At 36.1% G+C, this 17,988-nt stretch overlaps 1 protein-coding gene across 4 annotated transcripts in view; it reads right to left on the bottom strand.

Moving 5' to 3' along the window:
* Mrtf (Myocardin-related transcription factor) overlaps window positions 1-17,760 on the bottom strand; it is a 671,490-nt gene extending 653,730 nt beyond the window's left edge. For all 4 annotated transcript variants that reach the window (XR_010953535.1, XR_010953537.1, XR_010953536.1 and 1 more), the window contains exon 1: window positions 14,694-17,760. Coding sequence is in view for 1 of the 4 variants with exons in the window: in XM_067787886.1 (XP_067643987.1) it covers window positions 14,694-14,751 (58 nt within the window). In the remaining 3 variants the exon portion in view is untranslated. The remainder of the gene's footprint in view (window positions 1-14,693) is intronic.
* Window positions 17,761-17,988: the final 228 nt, after the last annotated feature.

Raw genomic sequence — 17,988 nt, forward strand, 5'->3', positions numbered from 1 at the left:
AGACTAAGAAAGTGAGTCCTATCATTAAAAAGAGAGGACTGTAGACTCATGACGGGCATTCTAACTATACACTGCCTTCTGGTGTCACATGCCTTTAAATTAGGCTTGGTTACTGATAGCAGATGTAGGAATTGCGGGTTGGAGGAGGAAATGATCGTGCCAGGCTTATACTCCAGATATTATGAGTGATACGTCTGTCAGATCTAGAAGCAGGGATCCTAAAGAGCTTCTGATATTTGCCAATAGGAGTTATTTTATTACATATGTGATGGAGTTTTCAGTTTGGTTATTAAACATGCTTCTGGTAACACTACGTACTCATTCAGTCTATGTGAGGTCGTGTGAGGACCGGCCAGTTCAACCTAATCTAACCATGCCGTTGCTTCTTCATAAGTCCTTCGACTTAAAAAGTCCAATTGCAAGAGCTTTTTCTTCACATAAAATGTATATATGTATCATATGTAGAACAATACAACAGCAATCCATATCTATTTACCAGTGCCTTTGTATTCATAAGTTTGAACTAGAAATTCTTCCAAGTTCATTAACCTGAAAATCTTGCAAGCTTTCAAATGAAAAGAAGAAAATATTACCTTTTTCAATTTTCTGTTTATACTCAGGTGTTAAATTAACATGCGTATGATCTTGCTTAGTCTAAGTTCATGTGCATTTTAATTAGAACGCCCTCTTCGCATTTCTACTCAACAACAATGCCCAAAGTAAACTAAACAGCAATCGTAATAGATGCATAATAATATTTAATGAGTTAATTGAAAGATTTATATATGATGTTCTTCTACAAATACATGCGTACTAGTATATGCGTACATGTGTAGCTGCAGCGAAACAAAAGGAGAACTACACGCCTCCCTCAACTTCATCGACAGTCACTGACGCAGTTGTAACAATTTACACCGCATTTAAGGGCATCACCTAGAAAGTGGCTGCGTCGAATGAAAGTATTTTGTGGCGGAAATTTTTATCTTGTGTATGGGAGCTCCAGTGCACTTAGCAGTAAACAAAATTATATGTGTGATTTTTTTTAAGTTTGTGTAAATTGTTACTTTATTTTATTTGTGGTGGTATTTTCCAGTTTCTAGTAGTCATGTAATTAATTATTTTCCTTCTTATTTTTTAAAGTATTTTGGCAAATGTTATCTAATAGCGGACATCACTATGCAGGTTTCGCTCTATTAATAAACAAACACTGCCACAACGATAACGAACCCCAGCGGGTTAGGGGGCTAGAATATACCCGCGGCAGCTATGTCTGTCGTAAGAGGTGACTAAAATACCAAATTGATTCAAGGTGTTGCGTAGCGCAATCCTTTCAAGGGGTTGCCAGCGCAATATATAGCTTCGCCAACCCCATTGTCAACGTCACCTACTCGTGGCGGATCCTGTTTCTTTAGCAGCCGAGGCTCTTGCGACCCCGAACTCCTCATAGATGTAGGGGGTGGGAGGGCGTTATGGCCTAGAAGGTCGCATGTGGTCATGACAAATCGTTCCCGAGATGGTCGGGCTTGGTACCGGAACGTACCCGATCTGCATCCGACAAAGGACCATCAACATAGGTAACACTCCCCAGGGCCTTAGGGGGTGTTCTTATCGCTACAACAACAACAACAACGATACAACAGAGTCACCAGATAACGAAAGCAAGACATACAAATGTATGAAGCAGCGAAGGCAGCAGCGTCAACAAAAAATGCTTCCAGAAGAATAAGAGATAAATAAACGATCGAAAACTCCATGGTGTTATGCGTGAACAATCTAGAGACTCATAAAGGTATCAATGTGTAGAAATTGACGCGTTACAGCTCTATAAAAAGCGGCGTAAAGCAGGAGTGGCGATCAGTTTGATTTTTTACTCGTTATGACATTACAATAATCTGACAATGCGGTTTGCTTGAAATTTTGCAAATATTTTGCTTTTCGGCGAGTTGATACTTTGGATACTTTTTTAGGGAGTGGGCGAAGTTGGGTCTTTTTGAAAAAATCGTTTTCTTATTTCGATAGGGAGATGGAGAGAGAGGAAAGAGGAATATAGAGAGCGGTGGCACGGGATAGATAGACGGAGAGGAAAAGGGAAAGGAACATCTAGAAGGATGGAGGAGACCCATGGTAAGGGCGAATGACGTAAGCAAAAAGAGGGGAAAAGCAGAGATGGGTATAGGGGGAGAGAAATCCAGCGGAAGAAGCAGAAAAGGAGAATAGAGGCACGGGGCGAGTTGGAGGGCAGGTGAGAGGTATAAGAATGTAGAAGGGAAAATTAAGTAAGGAGAAATGGAAGAAAAACGGCAGAGAAAAAGTAGTGGAAAATAAATGGGATAAGGGACAATGTTAGAGTTATACAAAATAAAACGAATTTTTAAATCGAGACTGACTGATAAAGCATCTAAATTTTACAAAAAAGGCTGGTCCTGCGCCAGCAGAGAAAAATTTCGGTGTTTCAAAAAAAAAAAGATAAACTGTTAATCAGCTGATAGATATGCAAGTTCGGTTGAAGTGGCCGGTCAATAATGACCTCACATAAACTGAGTGTTTCTATAGTGTTACCAGAATTGGTTTGACGACCAAAAGCAAAACCGCAAATTAGGTTAGAGAACTTATGTTATAGAATAAATACGTCCTCTTAGCAAATATTAGAAGTTTTCTGCCGCCCCTAGTAGTTGGAGCCTTAATCGCCCGAGCGCAGGACAATATGAGACGTGCTCAACGGTTTCTTCCTGGTAAGTTAGTTGAAAACAAAGTAAGTGTTTACTGCATTCATGGAAAAATTCGCTAACAAAGAGAAATCTTTTTCACATAAAAAAGGTTTTATAAACTAAATTATGTTTTCTATTTTCTGAGTGTTATAAACCTTTTTTTTTTCATTAAACAAACAACTTGTATCCTTGGTTGTTATGTGACCGAAATTTTTTCCAAATATTTTTAGAAATTGGGGGCAAAAGTTATGAGACTGTGCTATCTTTTTTAAAACCAATTAATAACATTAGAATGTATAAAAATAAACATTTTAAATGTTACAACTGCTACTTATACACAAAGATACAAGAATATAAAATAAGGCGCAAAACATACACGTATATTTATATGTTTTGTAAACAAATTTTTATGATTTCAATAAAAACTTAGCCGCCATCTCTAATACTTTGCGATTAAAATGCAGACATTGTTTGAATTTATGTTAGCTAATGCCTCAACAGCTGCAAAATTACTAATAAAAAAATCTATCAAAATAAATAAATGAATATAATCATAACAAGTAAGGAAGGCTAAGTTCGGGTGTAACCGAACATAACATACTCAGTTGAGAGCTATGGAGACAAAATAAGGAAAATCAATCTGGGGTAACCCTGGAATGTGGTTGTATAACATGTGTATCAAATGAAAGGTATTAAAGAGTATTTTAAGAGAGAGTAGGCCATAGTTCTATGGATGAACGCCATTTAGGGATATCGCCATAAAGGTAGACCAGGGCTGACTCTAAAATTTGCTTGTACGATATGGGTATCAAATGAAAGGTGTTACTGAGCATTTGAAGAGGGAGTGGGCCTTAGGTCTATCGGTGGACGCCTTTTCGAGATGTCCCCATTAAGGTGGACCAGGGGTGATTCTATAATGTGTTTGTACGATATGGGTATCAAATGAAAGCTGTTAATGAGTATTTTGAAAAGGAGTGATCCTTAGTTCCATAGGTGGACGCCGTTTCGAGATATCGCCATAAAGGTGGACCAGGGGTGTCTCTAGAATGTGTTTGTACGATATGGGAATCAAATGAAAGGTGTTACTGAGCATTTTAAGAGGGAGTGGGCATTAGGTCTATAGGTGGACGCCTTTTCGAGATATCGCCATTAGGGTGGGCCAGGGGTCACTCTAGAATGTTTGTACGGTATGGGTATCAAACGAAAGGTGTTACTGAGCATTTTAAGAGGGAGTGGGCATGAGGTCTATAGGTGGACGCCTTTTCGAGATATCGTCATTAGGGTGGGCCAGGGGTGACTCTAGAATGTGTTTGTACGATATGTGCATCAAACGAAAGGTGTTACTGAGCATTTTAAGAGGGAGTGGGCATTAGGTCTATAGGTGGACGCCCTTTCGAGATATCGCCATTAGGGTGGGCCAGGGGTGACTCTAGAATGTTTGTACGATATGGGTATCAAACGAAAGGTGTTACTGAGCATTTTAAGAGGGAGTGGGCATTAGGTCTATAGGTGGACGCCTTTTCGAGATATCGCCATTAGGGTGGGCCAGGGGTGACTCTAGAATGTGTTTGTACGATATGGGTATCAAATGAAAGGTGGTAAGGAGTATTTTAAAAGGGAGTAATCCTTAGTTCTATAGGTGGACGCCTTTTCGAGATATCGCCATAAAGGTGGACCAAGGGTGACTCTAGAATGTTTGTACGATATGGGTATCAAACGAAAGGTGTTACTGAGCATTTTAAGAGGGAGTGGGCATTAGGTCTATAGGTGGACGCCTTTTCGAGATATCGCCATTAAGGTGGGCCAGGGTGACTCTAGAATGTGTTTGTACGATATGGGTATCAAATGAAAGGTGGTAAAGAGTATTTTAAAAGGGAGTAATCCTTAGTTCTATAGGTGGACGCCTTTTCGAGATATCGCCATAAAGCTGGACCAAGGGTGACTCTAGAATGTTTGTACGGTATGGGTATCAAACGAAAGGTGTTACTGAGCACTTTAAGAGGGAGTGGGCATTAGGTCTATAGGTGGACGCCTTTTCGAGATATCGCCATTAGGGTGGGCCAGGGTGACTCTAGAATGTGTTTGTACGATATGGGTATCAAATGAAAGGTGGTAATGAGTATTTTAAAAGGGAGTAATCCTTAGTTCTATAGGTGGACGCCTTTTCGAGATATCGCCATTAGGGTGGGCCAGGTGTGACTCTAGAATGTTTGTACGATATGGGTATCAAACGAAAGGTGTTACTGAGCATTTTAAGAGGGAGTGGGCATTAGGTCTATAGGTGGACGCCTTTTCGAGATATCGCCATTAGGGTGGGAAAGGGGTGACTCTAGAATGTTTGTACGATATGGGTATCAAACGAAAAGTGTTACTGAGCATTTTAAGAGGGAGTGGACATTAGGTCTATAGGTGGACGCCTTTTCGAGATATCGCCATTAGGGTGGGCCAGGGGTGACTCTAGAATGTTTGTACGATATGGGTATCAAACGAAAGGTGTTACTGAGCATTTTAAGAGGGAGTGGTCATTAGGTCTATAGGTGGACGCCTTTTCGAGATATCGCCATTAGGGTGGGCCAGGGTGACTCTAGAATGTGTTTGTACGATATGGGTATCAAACGAAAGGTGTTACTGAGCATTTTAAGAGGGAGTGGACACTAGGTCTATAGGTGGACGCCTTTTCGAGATATCGCCATTAGGGTGGGCCAGGGGTGACTCTAGAATGTTTGTACGATATGGGTATCAAACGAAAGCTGTTACTGAGCATTTTAAAAGGGAGTGGGCATTAGGTCTATAGGTGGACGCCTTTTCGAGATATCGCCATTAGGGTGGGCCAGGGGTGACTCTAGAATGTTTGTACGATATGGGTATCAAACGAAAGGTGTTACTGAGCATTTTAAGAGGGAGTGGACACTAGGTCTATAGGTGGACGCCTTTTCGAGATATCGCCATTAGGGTGGGACAGGGGTGACTCTGGTATGTTTTTGTACGATATGGATATCAAATTAAAGGTATTAATGAGGGTTTTAAAAGCGAGTGGCCCTTAGATGTATATGTGAAGGCGTTCTCGCGATATCGACCAAAATGTGGACCAGGTGATCCAGAAAATCATCTGTCGGGTACTGCTAATTTATTTATACATGCAATACCACTAACAGTATTCCTGCCAAGATTCCAAGGGCTGTTGATTTCGCCTTGTAGAACTTTTTCATTTTCTTCTACTTAATATGGTAGGTGTCACACCCATTTTACAAAGTTTTTTCCATAGTTATATTTTGCGTCAATAAACCAATCCAGTTACCATGTTTCATCACTTTTTCGTATTTGGTATAGAATTATGGCATTTTTTTCATTTTTCGTAATTTTCGATATCGATAAAGTGGGCGTGGTTATGGTCAGATTTCGCCCATTTTTTATACCAAGAAAAAGTGAGCTCAGGTAAGTACGTGGGCTAAGTTTAGTGAAGATATATCGGATTTTGCTCAAGTTATTGTGTTAATGGCCGAGCGGAAGGACAGACGGTGGACTGTGTATAAAAACTGGGCGTGGCTTCCACCGATTTCGCCCATTTTCACAGAGAACAGTTACCGTCATAGAATCTATGCTCCTACCAAATTTGAGAAGGATTGGTAAATTTTTGTTCGACTTATGGCAATAAAATTATTCTAGACAAACTAAATGAAAATGGGCGGAGCCACGCCCATTTTGAAATTTTCTTTTATTTTTGTATTTTGTTGCATCATATCATTACTGGAGTTGAATTTTGACTTAATTTACTTATATACAGTAAAGATATTAAATTTTTTGTTAAAATTTGAATTTAAAAAAATTTTTTTTTAAAAAGTGGGCGTGTTCTTCATCCAATTTTGCTAATTTTTATTTAGCACATATAAGGTAATAGTAGTAACGTTCCTGCAAAATTTCATCATGATATCTTCAACGACTGCCAAATTACAGCTTGCAAAACTTTTAAATTACCTTCTTGTAAAAGTGGGCGGTGCCACGCCCATTGTCCAAAATCTTACTAATTTTCTATTCTGCGTCATAACGTCAACCCATCTACCAAGTTTCGTCGCTTTATCTGCCTTTTGTAATGAGTTATCGCACTTTTTCTGTTTTTCGAAATTTTCGATATCGAAAAAGTGGGCGTGGTTATAGTCCGATATCGCTCATTTTAAATAGCGATCTGAGATGAGTGCTCAGGAATCTACATACCAAATTTCATCAAGATACCTCAAAATTTACTCAAGTTATCGTGTTAACGGACGGACGGACGGACGGACGGACGGACGGACGGACGGACGGACGGACGGACGGACGGACATGGCTCAATCAAATTTTTTTTCGATCCTGATTATTTTGATATATGGAAGTCTATATCTATCTCGATTCCTTTATATATGTACAACCAACCGTTATCCAATCAAACTTAATATACTCTGTGAGCTCTGCTCAACTGAGTATAAAAAGGCAATGTATTTCAAAAATGCTAACAAGCTTAGTAATTCCAACAACAACAGTGAGAGCTGCGAAAAAGAAAATAAACAAGAAATGTTTAAAATTTTAGAATTTTCCATTATAACTATGAAGGTGTGTGTTGCTGGCCAATTTAGATAAACGAACTTGTTTATATAGCAGCAGCTACCTTGAAAATGTTGTTAGAAATTTTAAAATTTTGTTAATATTTTTATACTCATTTAATGATAATAATTGTAACCAAAATGGAATTTTATATGTGAACAGTAGCACGTAGAATGAATGGAAGAAAATAATCGAAGGCGCACAATGGTGAGAAGTTACTTGTAGCTAGTGATAGAACTTTTACAAAAAGTATCGATACCTGTACTCAGTTAAAATACTCGGATCAAAGTATCGATGCTAGTACTCATACTCAGTAAAAGGTATCGAGCATACTCGATCCAATTGAGTACTTCGGGTTTACTGCCAAAGGCGAAGAAACTTTGTTTTTTTGTTTTAAATGAGATCGTACATTTATTTTAAATTGAGCAGAAAATAAGTAAGGAAGCTTAAGTTCGGGTGACATCAAACTTGATATACCAAGCTGCGTGCCCCCGGATATGGGGCTTCATACCTAGTTAGTGTAAATGTTGTCAAGACATGTACCCTTACGCCCCGATTCTGAGCGTTACCGATAAAATAGTACCCAGAACATTATGTAACCGAATATCGTTACCACTGCTTTTATCCGCGATTCTGGCCCAAGTGGTAACGCTGTCATCACCGAAAAACTCACCAGTGTCTGTGGAGAAATTTGAAAGGTAGTTTTATTCGCTTTCACGGTTGCCACTATGGTCCATTTGGACCAAAAATGGTGCCTTCCAACCCCATTTGGTCCGCTGGTCCCTTTTCTTCTATTTTGGCCCTTTTTAGGCAGTAGCCACGATTGGTACTTTTCTTTCTTTTTCACTCAGGTAAAAATTCACAATATTGCCCAAAAATTCGCAACACTTTCGTTAGCCCCCATATAATTTTGAATTTTGCTCAGTCAATGAAATGTACCAGAACAATAACATTTCACCTAGAATATAATTTATGCCAGGCATTAAAAATAAAAGTGTTGGCAAACACATTGTCGTTAATTGTTGATGAAATAACCGACGCATCAAAAAAAAAGTGTTGTCTTATCATAATGTTACGAATATTAGCAAAACTAAGGGGTGCTGCTATCTCTAAGCCGATGGTAAACAGTGATATCATGCACATCCATAGATCAATCATTATGTATCTACATAAACGAAACAATAATTGCGTCTACACATATGTACCATGTACGTATACGGGCAGCGGAGAATCAATGCACAAACACATGCATATATCTGAGATACTCCTGAAAGTATGCAATGAGGGAAGCTATAAAATCGTGCAATTGTAGTTACAGCTGAGAAGTTTGAGAGCTGATGGAAACTAGTAGATTCTGGAAATGGAAGCTCCTAGAACATGCGAACGTTGAAATCAGAGGGTATAAAAGGCAGCAAATGTAGAGGCGCTGGAATTCAGTTTGAGTTGAGCTATCAAGCAGTTATTGATTAAGCACGCAATCTGGCGGGCAATAGTAGAGTTTCATTTGAACTATCACACAGTTTGGTTGTTAAGCAAGCTAGTTGCAAAGTATAAGTGTTATTGTGAAGTACTTTAATAAAGGCCATTTTCCATTATTCAATATTGGAGTTATTTATTCAACAGTTTAGTGATTCGAACTTAGCAGAAGGGCAAATAAGAGGATTTGCAAGTAAAATTCGTTACAATAATATTAATAACGGCTAGATATTTCGATCGTTTATACAACACTATGTAAAATATATGAAAATAAAAATTGCTTCTATTAGCTATGCTAGGCTTATAGCGAGCACTCTGCCGTGAGCTTAACACTTTCAAAACTTATACAAAGAAATTCTATGCATTAATTCTCGTTTGGCACTTTGATATTTAAATCTTTTTTACCCAGCTCAATAAGTTCAAGGAATTGAAAACTAAGTACCTTGGCAAAAGAAATATTTTAACTCGAAGACAGAAGGAAGCAAATGCAAAAGAGATTTGATTTCGGAAGAAATGTTTTGTATAAAATTATTCCCGTAGGTGCTAGCAGAACCCCTGAGGCCTGGGATCAAAACTCACACTTACTGAATCTAGGCTCTGATATGAAATTTAAACGTTAAGGGAAAAAGTAAGCTCTATAAAAATAGTACTAAAAAATTGCCAGTTTTATTTATGTTTTACTGAGTTTTTCACATACATAGTTCGGCAACACCAGAACGCAAATTTTGAACCGTTTCTTACTAAAACCTAACTGCACTATACATTTTATTTCATTGCAATCAACAACATAATGCTAGAACCAAGCGCTTTGTGACCAAAACTAGGTGGAAGACTTAGACTTATCCTATGTCAAAATATAGTACCATTTTTGGATGCATGAACATATATTTGTTTGTTCAGCTTGAATTAAAGGAAAGTCTTCACTATTTTTAGTAAAATTTTATATGGAAACATCCTAAAATTTTTTATTTTATACTAATAAAATAAAACACTTTTTTTCGTTGAATTTTGGTCCCAAATGAAAACATGGTGTGGCTACCGTGTTCGCTTTACCGAAAACGTCTTACTTTTAGATACGAGGTTAACGAATAAACGGGACGATGTGTATATGCATATTATGCATGATAAGTTTCTACATAGGTATATTGTAATTTATTCTGTGAAAGTACATAATAGCCGTGTTTTTTACACACGCGTATACGTTTACGTTTGCGCGTAAAAAAACTCTTATCCTCGCTTAGATAATGCTTACGAGACCCATCCAGCGGCAGTGGTTAAATAACTAGCTACATCACAGGGTTTACCGAAAAGTGGAGACACAACCCTCTGATGGCCATAGGGTATAACATATAGCTGAATCGGTTGCTATGAATTGTGGACACACATAGAATACATAGAATTAGTGTAGAGGGTGAAACATAAACACATTTTTCAGTTACATCTGAGTATAATGCGTATTGAAATTTAGTAGGACAAATTTTATGCGCAGCAATTTCAGAGGTGTATTTAAAGTTTGTCGCTTAGCAGTCCATATAAAGTTTAAGCGTAAACGTATATAGAAGTAAAAAAAACACAGCTAATGTAAACAAATATGTATAGCAAGAGGCAACACTTTTTTACTATTATCTTTACTTATTTGCGCTTACAATTCTTTATTTTTCAGTTTTGCCTTTTTCTAAACAACAGCTGTTGTGTGGTTATTTCGATGTAACCACCTACTTTTGTGGGTAAAAAATTATCCGCCTACTTTCGCGGGTAGAATACCAAAAGGGTGTAAAAGTTTCCACATGATTTCGTTACCGTGGTGAAGAATGTTGTTACCACACTAGAATCGGGGCGTTACTGTGCAAAAGAAGTGACCGAAATATAAACGGATTGCGATTATACAGGGTGTCGGAAAGTTTTTTTCCTTATGCTTTTTTTCAATAAATATTAAGCCACTAAATTTGAACGTACAAAAAAAGTTTAAATGATTTTTATAGCATTTTTTCCGAGCTTTAAAAAAAATTTCAAAAAAACATTTTTGCTAAATTTTTTTGCAACTTTATTACATTTTTAAAATGAATGAATTAAGAAACACCATTGTATCTTAACATTCTACATTTTAAAATGTATTCAAAATTTATGGAGTTGGCAGCTTTTTTTAATTAAGTTGCAGCTAGCATGTTCAGAAATCGTCTCCAATTCCACCATTTTCAAAAGACCGTTTTGAATGAAAGGTGGATTAGCAATGTCCACGATATCTTGAGTTAAATATATTGTGTTAGTAAACTATACCTTGTTACAGTTAAACCATCGACACGGTAAAGTATCGGGGAAAAGTACCGAGGTAAAGTATCGATACTTTACTCAGTACTTGGTAAAAAGCATCGAGTACAAAACATTCGAGTATTTTTTGGTAAAGTATTGATACTACTCACTCAGTACTCGTATCGTTCTATCACTAATTGTAGCACGACTAAGTTCTTTCAGACATCGCATCAATTCTGTGAAATTTTCTAAGAATACTAAAAAAACATTTCGGCAATTCACAAGAGTGTCGTATTCATGTAAAATTTTAAGATTTGAGTTGTTTCCATGGTTTCCAATACAAAATTTTATTGAAGCACGGCGAAAAGGAGACCTTGTGATGTCTATGAATTGCCTAAATATGTTCCGAAACAGTGTCATTTAGGTTGTTCTTCATATAAATGCAATATCGTTTGCGATCACGAGGTATCAAAATCATTATGCTGCTAGTAAATAACTGCCCAAAAGCAGCGAATAAGCAGTCACACACGCACATGTAAAAAGCAAAGCTAAGATCGTAGAAGAGAAAACATACACACATGCATGTACACAGCGTAGAAGGCAACAGTGAGAGATCATAAGAGCTCAGACGATATTACAAACACATGTAAACAACAGCAGTGCAGAATTATTACTCACACATCTACACGCGTATAGCAAGAAGACAAACGTGAATATGGGCACAAAATACAAACTTACATGCGCTTGCTCTGCCATCTGGCGAATGTTAGCAACTGCGTCTAATACAGCGTAAGTTCTATTAAAATATTCACAATAGTGTCATAGTACAAACAGATTTCTTTGTGTGCTTACAATCGTTTATTTTTAACAAATTATTTAAATAAAATATATCAAAAAAAAAGCACTATTACCAATAATGCCCAAGGCTCGCTAATAGCACGAATCTCTATCTTTACAATCAAAACGTTATTTATAGATTTGGATTCCAAATAAGGGCGAAAAAGGGGCCTGCACATTAAAACAGCAATTAGAAATAATATATAAGATAAACAACTGTTCGAGAAGGTTGCTCGTGAAAAGTCTAGACCCTAGGAGAAGCAGGAAACAGCGGGTAGCAGCGCAAGCTGAGGAAGAATCAATGAGTTTGGTTTCAACACCCCAAAAGTACGCAAGTAAATTAATTGCGAAGTACTACTAACAAAGTAGTTTGTTAATAAAAAACAGTGCACTTGAGTTATTTTTTCGACAATAAAGAAATAATCTCGCATAGCATAGCATCTAAATGCGTGTTAGAGTGTAAGCAGTCTCTGGAGAGAATCGGGACAGGGAGAAGCATACATCTATATTGGGTCCCAGGGCATATGGGAATAGATGGGAATGAAAAAGCGGACGAACTAGCTAGAAATGGCGCATCCCTTGAAACTTGATCCGTAGACGTCCCAATTAGACTGGGCGAGATTAAGCGAAGGCGAGAGGTGCACATGATCGACCAAGCGGGAAAGGCGTGGGTTCAAGCGCGGGGCTGTAAAGTATCGAAGATTATGTGTAGGTCTTACAACCTTAGACTAACAAAGTAGCTTCTATCAGTAAAAAGAGAGGACTGTAAACTCATGACGGGTATTCTGACTGAACACTGCCTTCTAGCGTCACATGCCTTTACATTAGGCTTGGTCAGTGATAGCTGATGTAGGAAGTGCGGGTTGGAGGAGAAAATGATCGAGCACGTTCTGTGCTCGTGCCCTGCACTTGCCAGACTAAGACTCCAGTTATTAGGAGTGATACAGCTGTCAGATCTAGAAGCAGCAAGTGGCTTAAGTCCTAGGAAGCTTCTAGTATTTGTCAAGAGGACGGAGTTATTTTATAACATAGGTCTGGTTTTTGATAGGGGTTTTCAGTTTGGTCGTTAAAACAAACTTCTGGTAACACTACGGACTCAATCAGTCTATGTGAGGTCCTCATGGAATGGCCAGTTCTACCTAACCTGCGAACTATAACAGCAAGTGCAGAATAATCAGGAATTCCCCAAAATTCGTTACAATAATTTAAATGGGTTATAAGCTTGAATACTTAATTTGAATATAATTCAAGGGCTTCTAATAATAATTCAAAGTCTAACTTTGCCACTTATTCCTTCAGTATTTACCTCCGTTGATTCGAGGTATGGATGAAGACACGTTTTGTTCATAATGCCAGTCAAATAGCCAGTTTGCTCAATTTTCCTCTTTAACTTTTTTTATTCATTTTCGCTTACTAATTTACAGCGAAACTAATCACTGATGCTGGACCATCGAGCGCCAGAAACGTTGGCGAGATAATAATACTCTCATAACATGAGTAATTCAAAGAATACATGTACAGAATAACAGGCCGGAGTGCGTTCACGGAGACAGTTCGGTATTGAGCCAGAACCGAAAGAAACTTGAGGAAGGCGTCGGCCAAATCACTGTCACATCTAACTGTCGATGTGCAGAAATGCAAAGGGGTCACCAGAGTAGCAACAAATCAGCGGATTGGTAGAAACAACACCCAGAGCAAAAGACCGGGACCTAGACGCACTTACAATGGAAGGCTCTTTCAAAACGTGGAATACGAAGCGCCACCATGAAGCAAATAGAAAACGATCCAGGCGATGGTTCCTAAAGGGGTAGTAATACCTTACATACAAAACAAAAACTTTAGAAAAACTTTCATTCAAAATAGTCTAAGTTTTATACAAAAATTGGGTTATCACTCATTTCATATAAAAAATTTCTCAAATCAAGTGAGTCGATCAAGTACATTCGTTTATTCCTGTTATCGACCAATTATATAAATTATTATTTATTATTATAATATCACAAAATATATGGTGTTTTATTTATCCTTGCGGCCTTGAGCTCAATAATTAACCAAAAAAGAAATTTTTAAATAAAGTTTTTCTGCATTTGAAGTAAAGCAGCGAACAAGAAAATAGCAGTAGCAATTTTTATCAAATTTCGTTAATTACGTTCTCCATTTTTTATTTTAGATAATTTAGAAAATCCTCCTTCATTTTCGTAAGTAAAACTTTACAAACCAATCGCAAAAACGTTTTGAAAAAAATTAAAAAACTCGGGAAAATTTTTCGAAAATTTCGAACATTTGATTTAGTGTGATTTAGAGTGTTCCTCTTTTTTTGGAGCATGCAGTGTTGTATGTAATTCAATCAATTTTGGTATCTCGAAGCGCAAGTTATTGGGCTACAAAGCTGCATACTATTTTTCCGTATATTCGAATTTTTTACAAAACGTTTTGGAAACTGGTTTGCATAACTTTAGTCACAAAATGAATGAAACATTTTTCAAAAATTATCTAAAATAAAAAAATTTCGAATTTATAAAAATTGTCACTGCTTATTTCGTTTTCGCTGCTGTATGTGTTTTTTCTGAGTGCAGAACTTGTCCAATACATTCTAGAACTAACGATTTCTTCCCACATACAATACAAGCGAGAATTTAAAGACTCGAGCGATTAAATTGAATGCCGAGATGCTGCAAACCTTACGAGTACTTCGAGACTCGAGAGTCTTGCGAGTAACCTCATATTCGCGAGAAATTTCTTCTCGAACAAATTCGAGAAATCGTTATCTCCAACCCAGCTTTAAGTCAATTTACTATTATGTTTAAATGTATAATATATTTTTGCACTAATTTTGTTGCTCACCCTCACAATATCTGCAACATTTTGCTGGTGGTTCATCCGTATCAGCAATGACCCGCATGATCGCCACGAAGGCGCACTCGATAAAGCAGCCACAGTTATAATGATGGATTACAGCCGGCTTAATTGCCGCAAGGTAAACATTTGATAGTTGGTTTTTGAAAGCTTATAGGGCACAAAACGTAAAATCACTTATGAGAGATGTATCGCGTTTTAACTTTTCGAGGAGGGTATATTAGCCGTATCTTTGAGCAAAAGCTTTTTTATGGGCTTTGCTTCAAGTTATCAACTTGAAAACTTCACAACCTATTTTAAGTTACATACACTCAAAGAGTTGGAAGATTTCTTAGTAATCTTTTTTTTTCAGTCCTTTTTACATTTTTTTAAATTGTTTAAAATAAATTTAACTAATTTTTTAACAAATTTAAATTTAAAACAATTCTAATTTTTTAATAATGCATTTTCATGTTCATAATTTCATTTCGTTGAGCTGTTTGTTTGTTTATTCTATACTTATTTTTTGATTTATTTACAAACAAATTTTTTTCAGAGCTATTGTTTTAAATTTCTTCTAGTTTTTGCAATTTGTTTAACTTTAATTATTTATTATTTTATTAAACGTGTTAAATAAATATTTATATTCTTTAAAAATTAAAATTTTTGTGAAATTTTTTCACACCTGTTTTTCACCTCCCACCTTTTATTGCACTAAAACTTTCAAGCATTGCCTCTTTTCACATCAAACTTTCGCACTTTCAATTTCACACTTCAACGATCCGCATAACCATAATAATTGTTATGGTTGCCAACTTTAGCAAAGTAATAATTATAATAACAAATTTTCGTTCTTAATGGAATGGTTATTGTGTTTGAAGTTTCAAAACTTAGCATTTTCATAGAAAAGCAATTCCAAATCAATGAGGCGGCAGCTTACTGATTGAATTCATTTTGTATTGCTTGCACTATTGCTTTTTTAATGCATTTACCACAAAGAAGAAAAGTATCTTCGAAACGCCAAAAAGTGTTTCTTAGAAGCTGGCAAGCTTGAGATACTTATTGCTGGAAGCTCATTTAATTTTCTTAGGCACAGAAAATTTTGAACTACAATGCGCTTTGAGTTTACGTTTTCGTTACAGAAACGTCAAAAATTTTAATAGAACTGAATTTTGTTTTTTTATAAATATTTTAAATTGGTTTTTTTATTTTATTATATTTAAGGCATGTTCTTTTCTAAATATTTCGTATGAGACACAAGCTCCTAACGATTAATGGAATTATTATTGAAGTGTTAAAGTTTAGTTCGGCTCGATTATTTTTTAGTGTCTTTCGTGGTTGTTTATTTTTTTTTAATTTACTTTATACAAATGTTAAAGCAAATTATAAAGTTTTTAAAGCATTTTTTTTTTTAATATAACTTTCAACTCATAAATAATTACACCTCACACATCAGTAAGAATTCTTTAGCTTCTTATCGTTCACTCAGCGCATAACAATTTTTTAATTGTAGGCTTTGAAATTCTTTATTTTTTTTTTTTTTTTTCAACCAAAGTAGCAGTTAAATTACACATTCCGGTAATCTTTATACTAAATTGGAGAATTTAAAAAAAGTTCGAAATAAATTTTTTAATTCACACTCTTTCTTTTTGTTTGTCTTCGCAACACTCATAACGCACAGATTTTCATTTTTTTTTTTTTTTTTCAAAATTAAATTGTTTAGGTTCACACACACTAAAAAAAAAAGTTTTCGCTTTGCTTTCCGAAAAATACGTTCTAACGTGAAACCTCCGCAGAGACCACTGACATGATTTTCAAATTCAAAAACGCTTTGGAGCGCATAATATGACGGCTGCGGCCAACATGATGTTCGAAAAACGCTTTTCTTTTGATTTTCGTAAAATATACACATACATATATGACAAAGAAAGCAACAACACTAGCGAAAACACACCTTACGATGCTGCGAAAAGTGTTTTTGAGATAAAGAAAAACTCTCATGTTGTTTGTACTAAGTAAAAGAACGCATGCTAAGTGTATTGAAAAAGTTTTCAAAAATTAGCGCACAAGATAAGAGAGAAAGAGAGCAAGAGAGAGAGTGAGAAAAAGATCGTTTACGATCACTTGGCATTCGGCAGCACACGCTCCCATATTTCTCATATTTACACACAATATGAGAAAATGCGTTTGTTCGTATTTTCGAAAATCTATTTTCAAACATAGAAAAAGCACAAACGTACCATAAAAAAAATAAAAATGAAGAAAACTAACGAATGCTAGATCAAAGGGCACGAGGAAAATCTTCAATGAAAATTCGTTGATTGCTACTTAACTTCATGCAGCTTAGCACTATCGTTACTAGATACAGCAGCGAACACAATTATAGAATTGGCAATTTTTATCAAATTTTGTGAATAAATTTTTTTTTCGACAGTTTAGGAAAAAACTTGCATGAAATTTTTAGCTGAAACTATGGAAACCAATTTGAAAAACGTTTTCGAAAAAATTCGAAAATAAAATATAAATATAGTTTAAAAAACTAAAAAACACGCAAACATGGTGACGATCCACTTAGATATTTGATGTTGATAGCACCGTACTACAGAGGTTCGTGTCTCCGCTTTTAAGCACAACTCGTTTTGTAGCGAGTTATTTAACCGTTTCAATAATTGCCGCTGGATGGGTCTAACTCTCTTTTGCGTGCCTAGCCTTGAGAGTTACAAACAAGCATACATACAAGTGAAGCTAATATAAGCGTTTTAAAAATATTCGAAGAGTTCGAAATTTTTATTTAGTTTTCGGAGTACGCAGTTTTGTAGCCCAACAAATTTTAGTCCAAAAGAGAACAAGTTATAGGTCTCTCAAAAGTCATGTTGATTTTTGACAATCTTTTTTTCCGAAAGGTATTTCAGATTTTCTTCTATTTAAAAAATAAAGCTATGCGCCCTTTGTAATGAAAAAATCCAAGACACCCTTCAGAAAAAAATTTGTTTAAAAATTAATGCAAATTTTGAGAGACCTATAACTTGTACTTTGCGAGAAATTGATTGGGCTACAAAACTGCAAACTCGCGAAAAATCAAAAAAAAAAAACAATCTTAATAAAAAGTTCGAAAATTTCGTACAATTTTCTCGAATTTTCGAAAAAAAAACTTCGATATGGGTTCGCATAGTTTCAATTGCAAAATTCACATAAGTTTTCCCTGCCACTACTATTTCCATGTTCGCTGCTGTATTTACTATTTCTGCTATAAAAATAGATTGCTTAGTTTTTGAAATTATTTTTTTGTTTTTTTCAGATTTTT

The sequence above is a fragment of the Eurosta solidaginis genome, chromosome 5 (assembly GCF_040869045.1).
Source record: "Eurosta solidaginis isolate ZX-2024a chromosome 5, ASM4086904v1, whole genome shotgun sequence".
Lineage (NCBI taxonomy): Eukaryota > Metazoa > Arthropoda > Insecta > Diptera > Tephritidae > Eurosta > Eurosta solidaginis.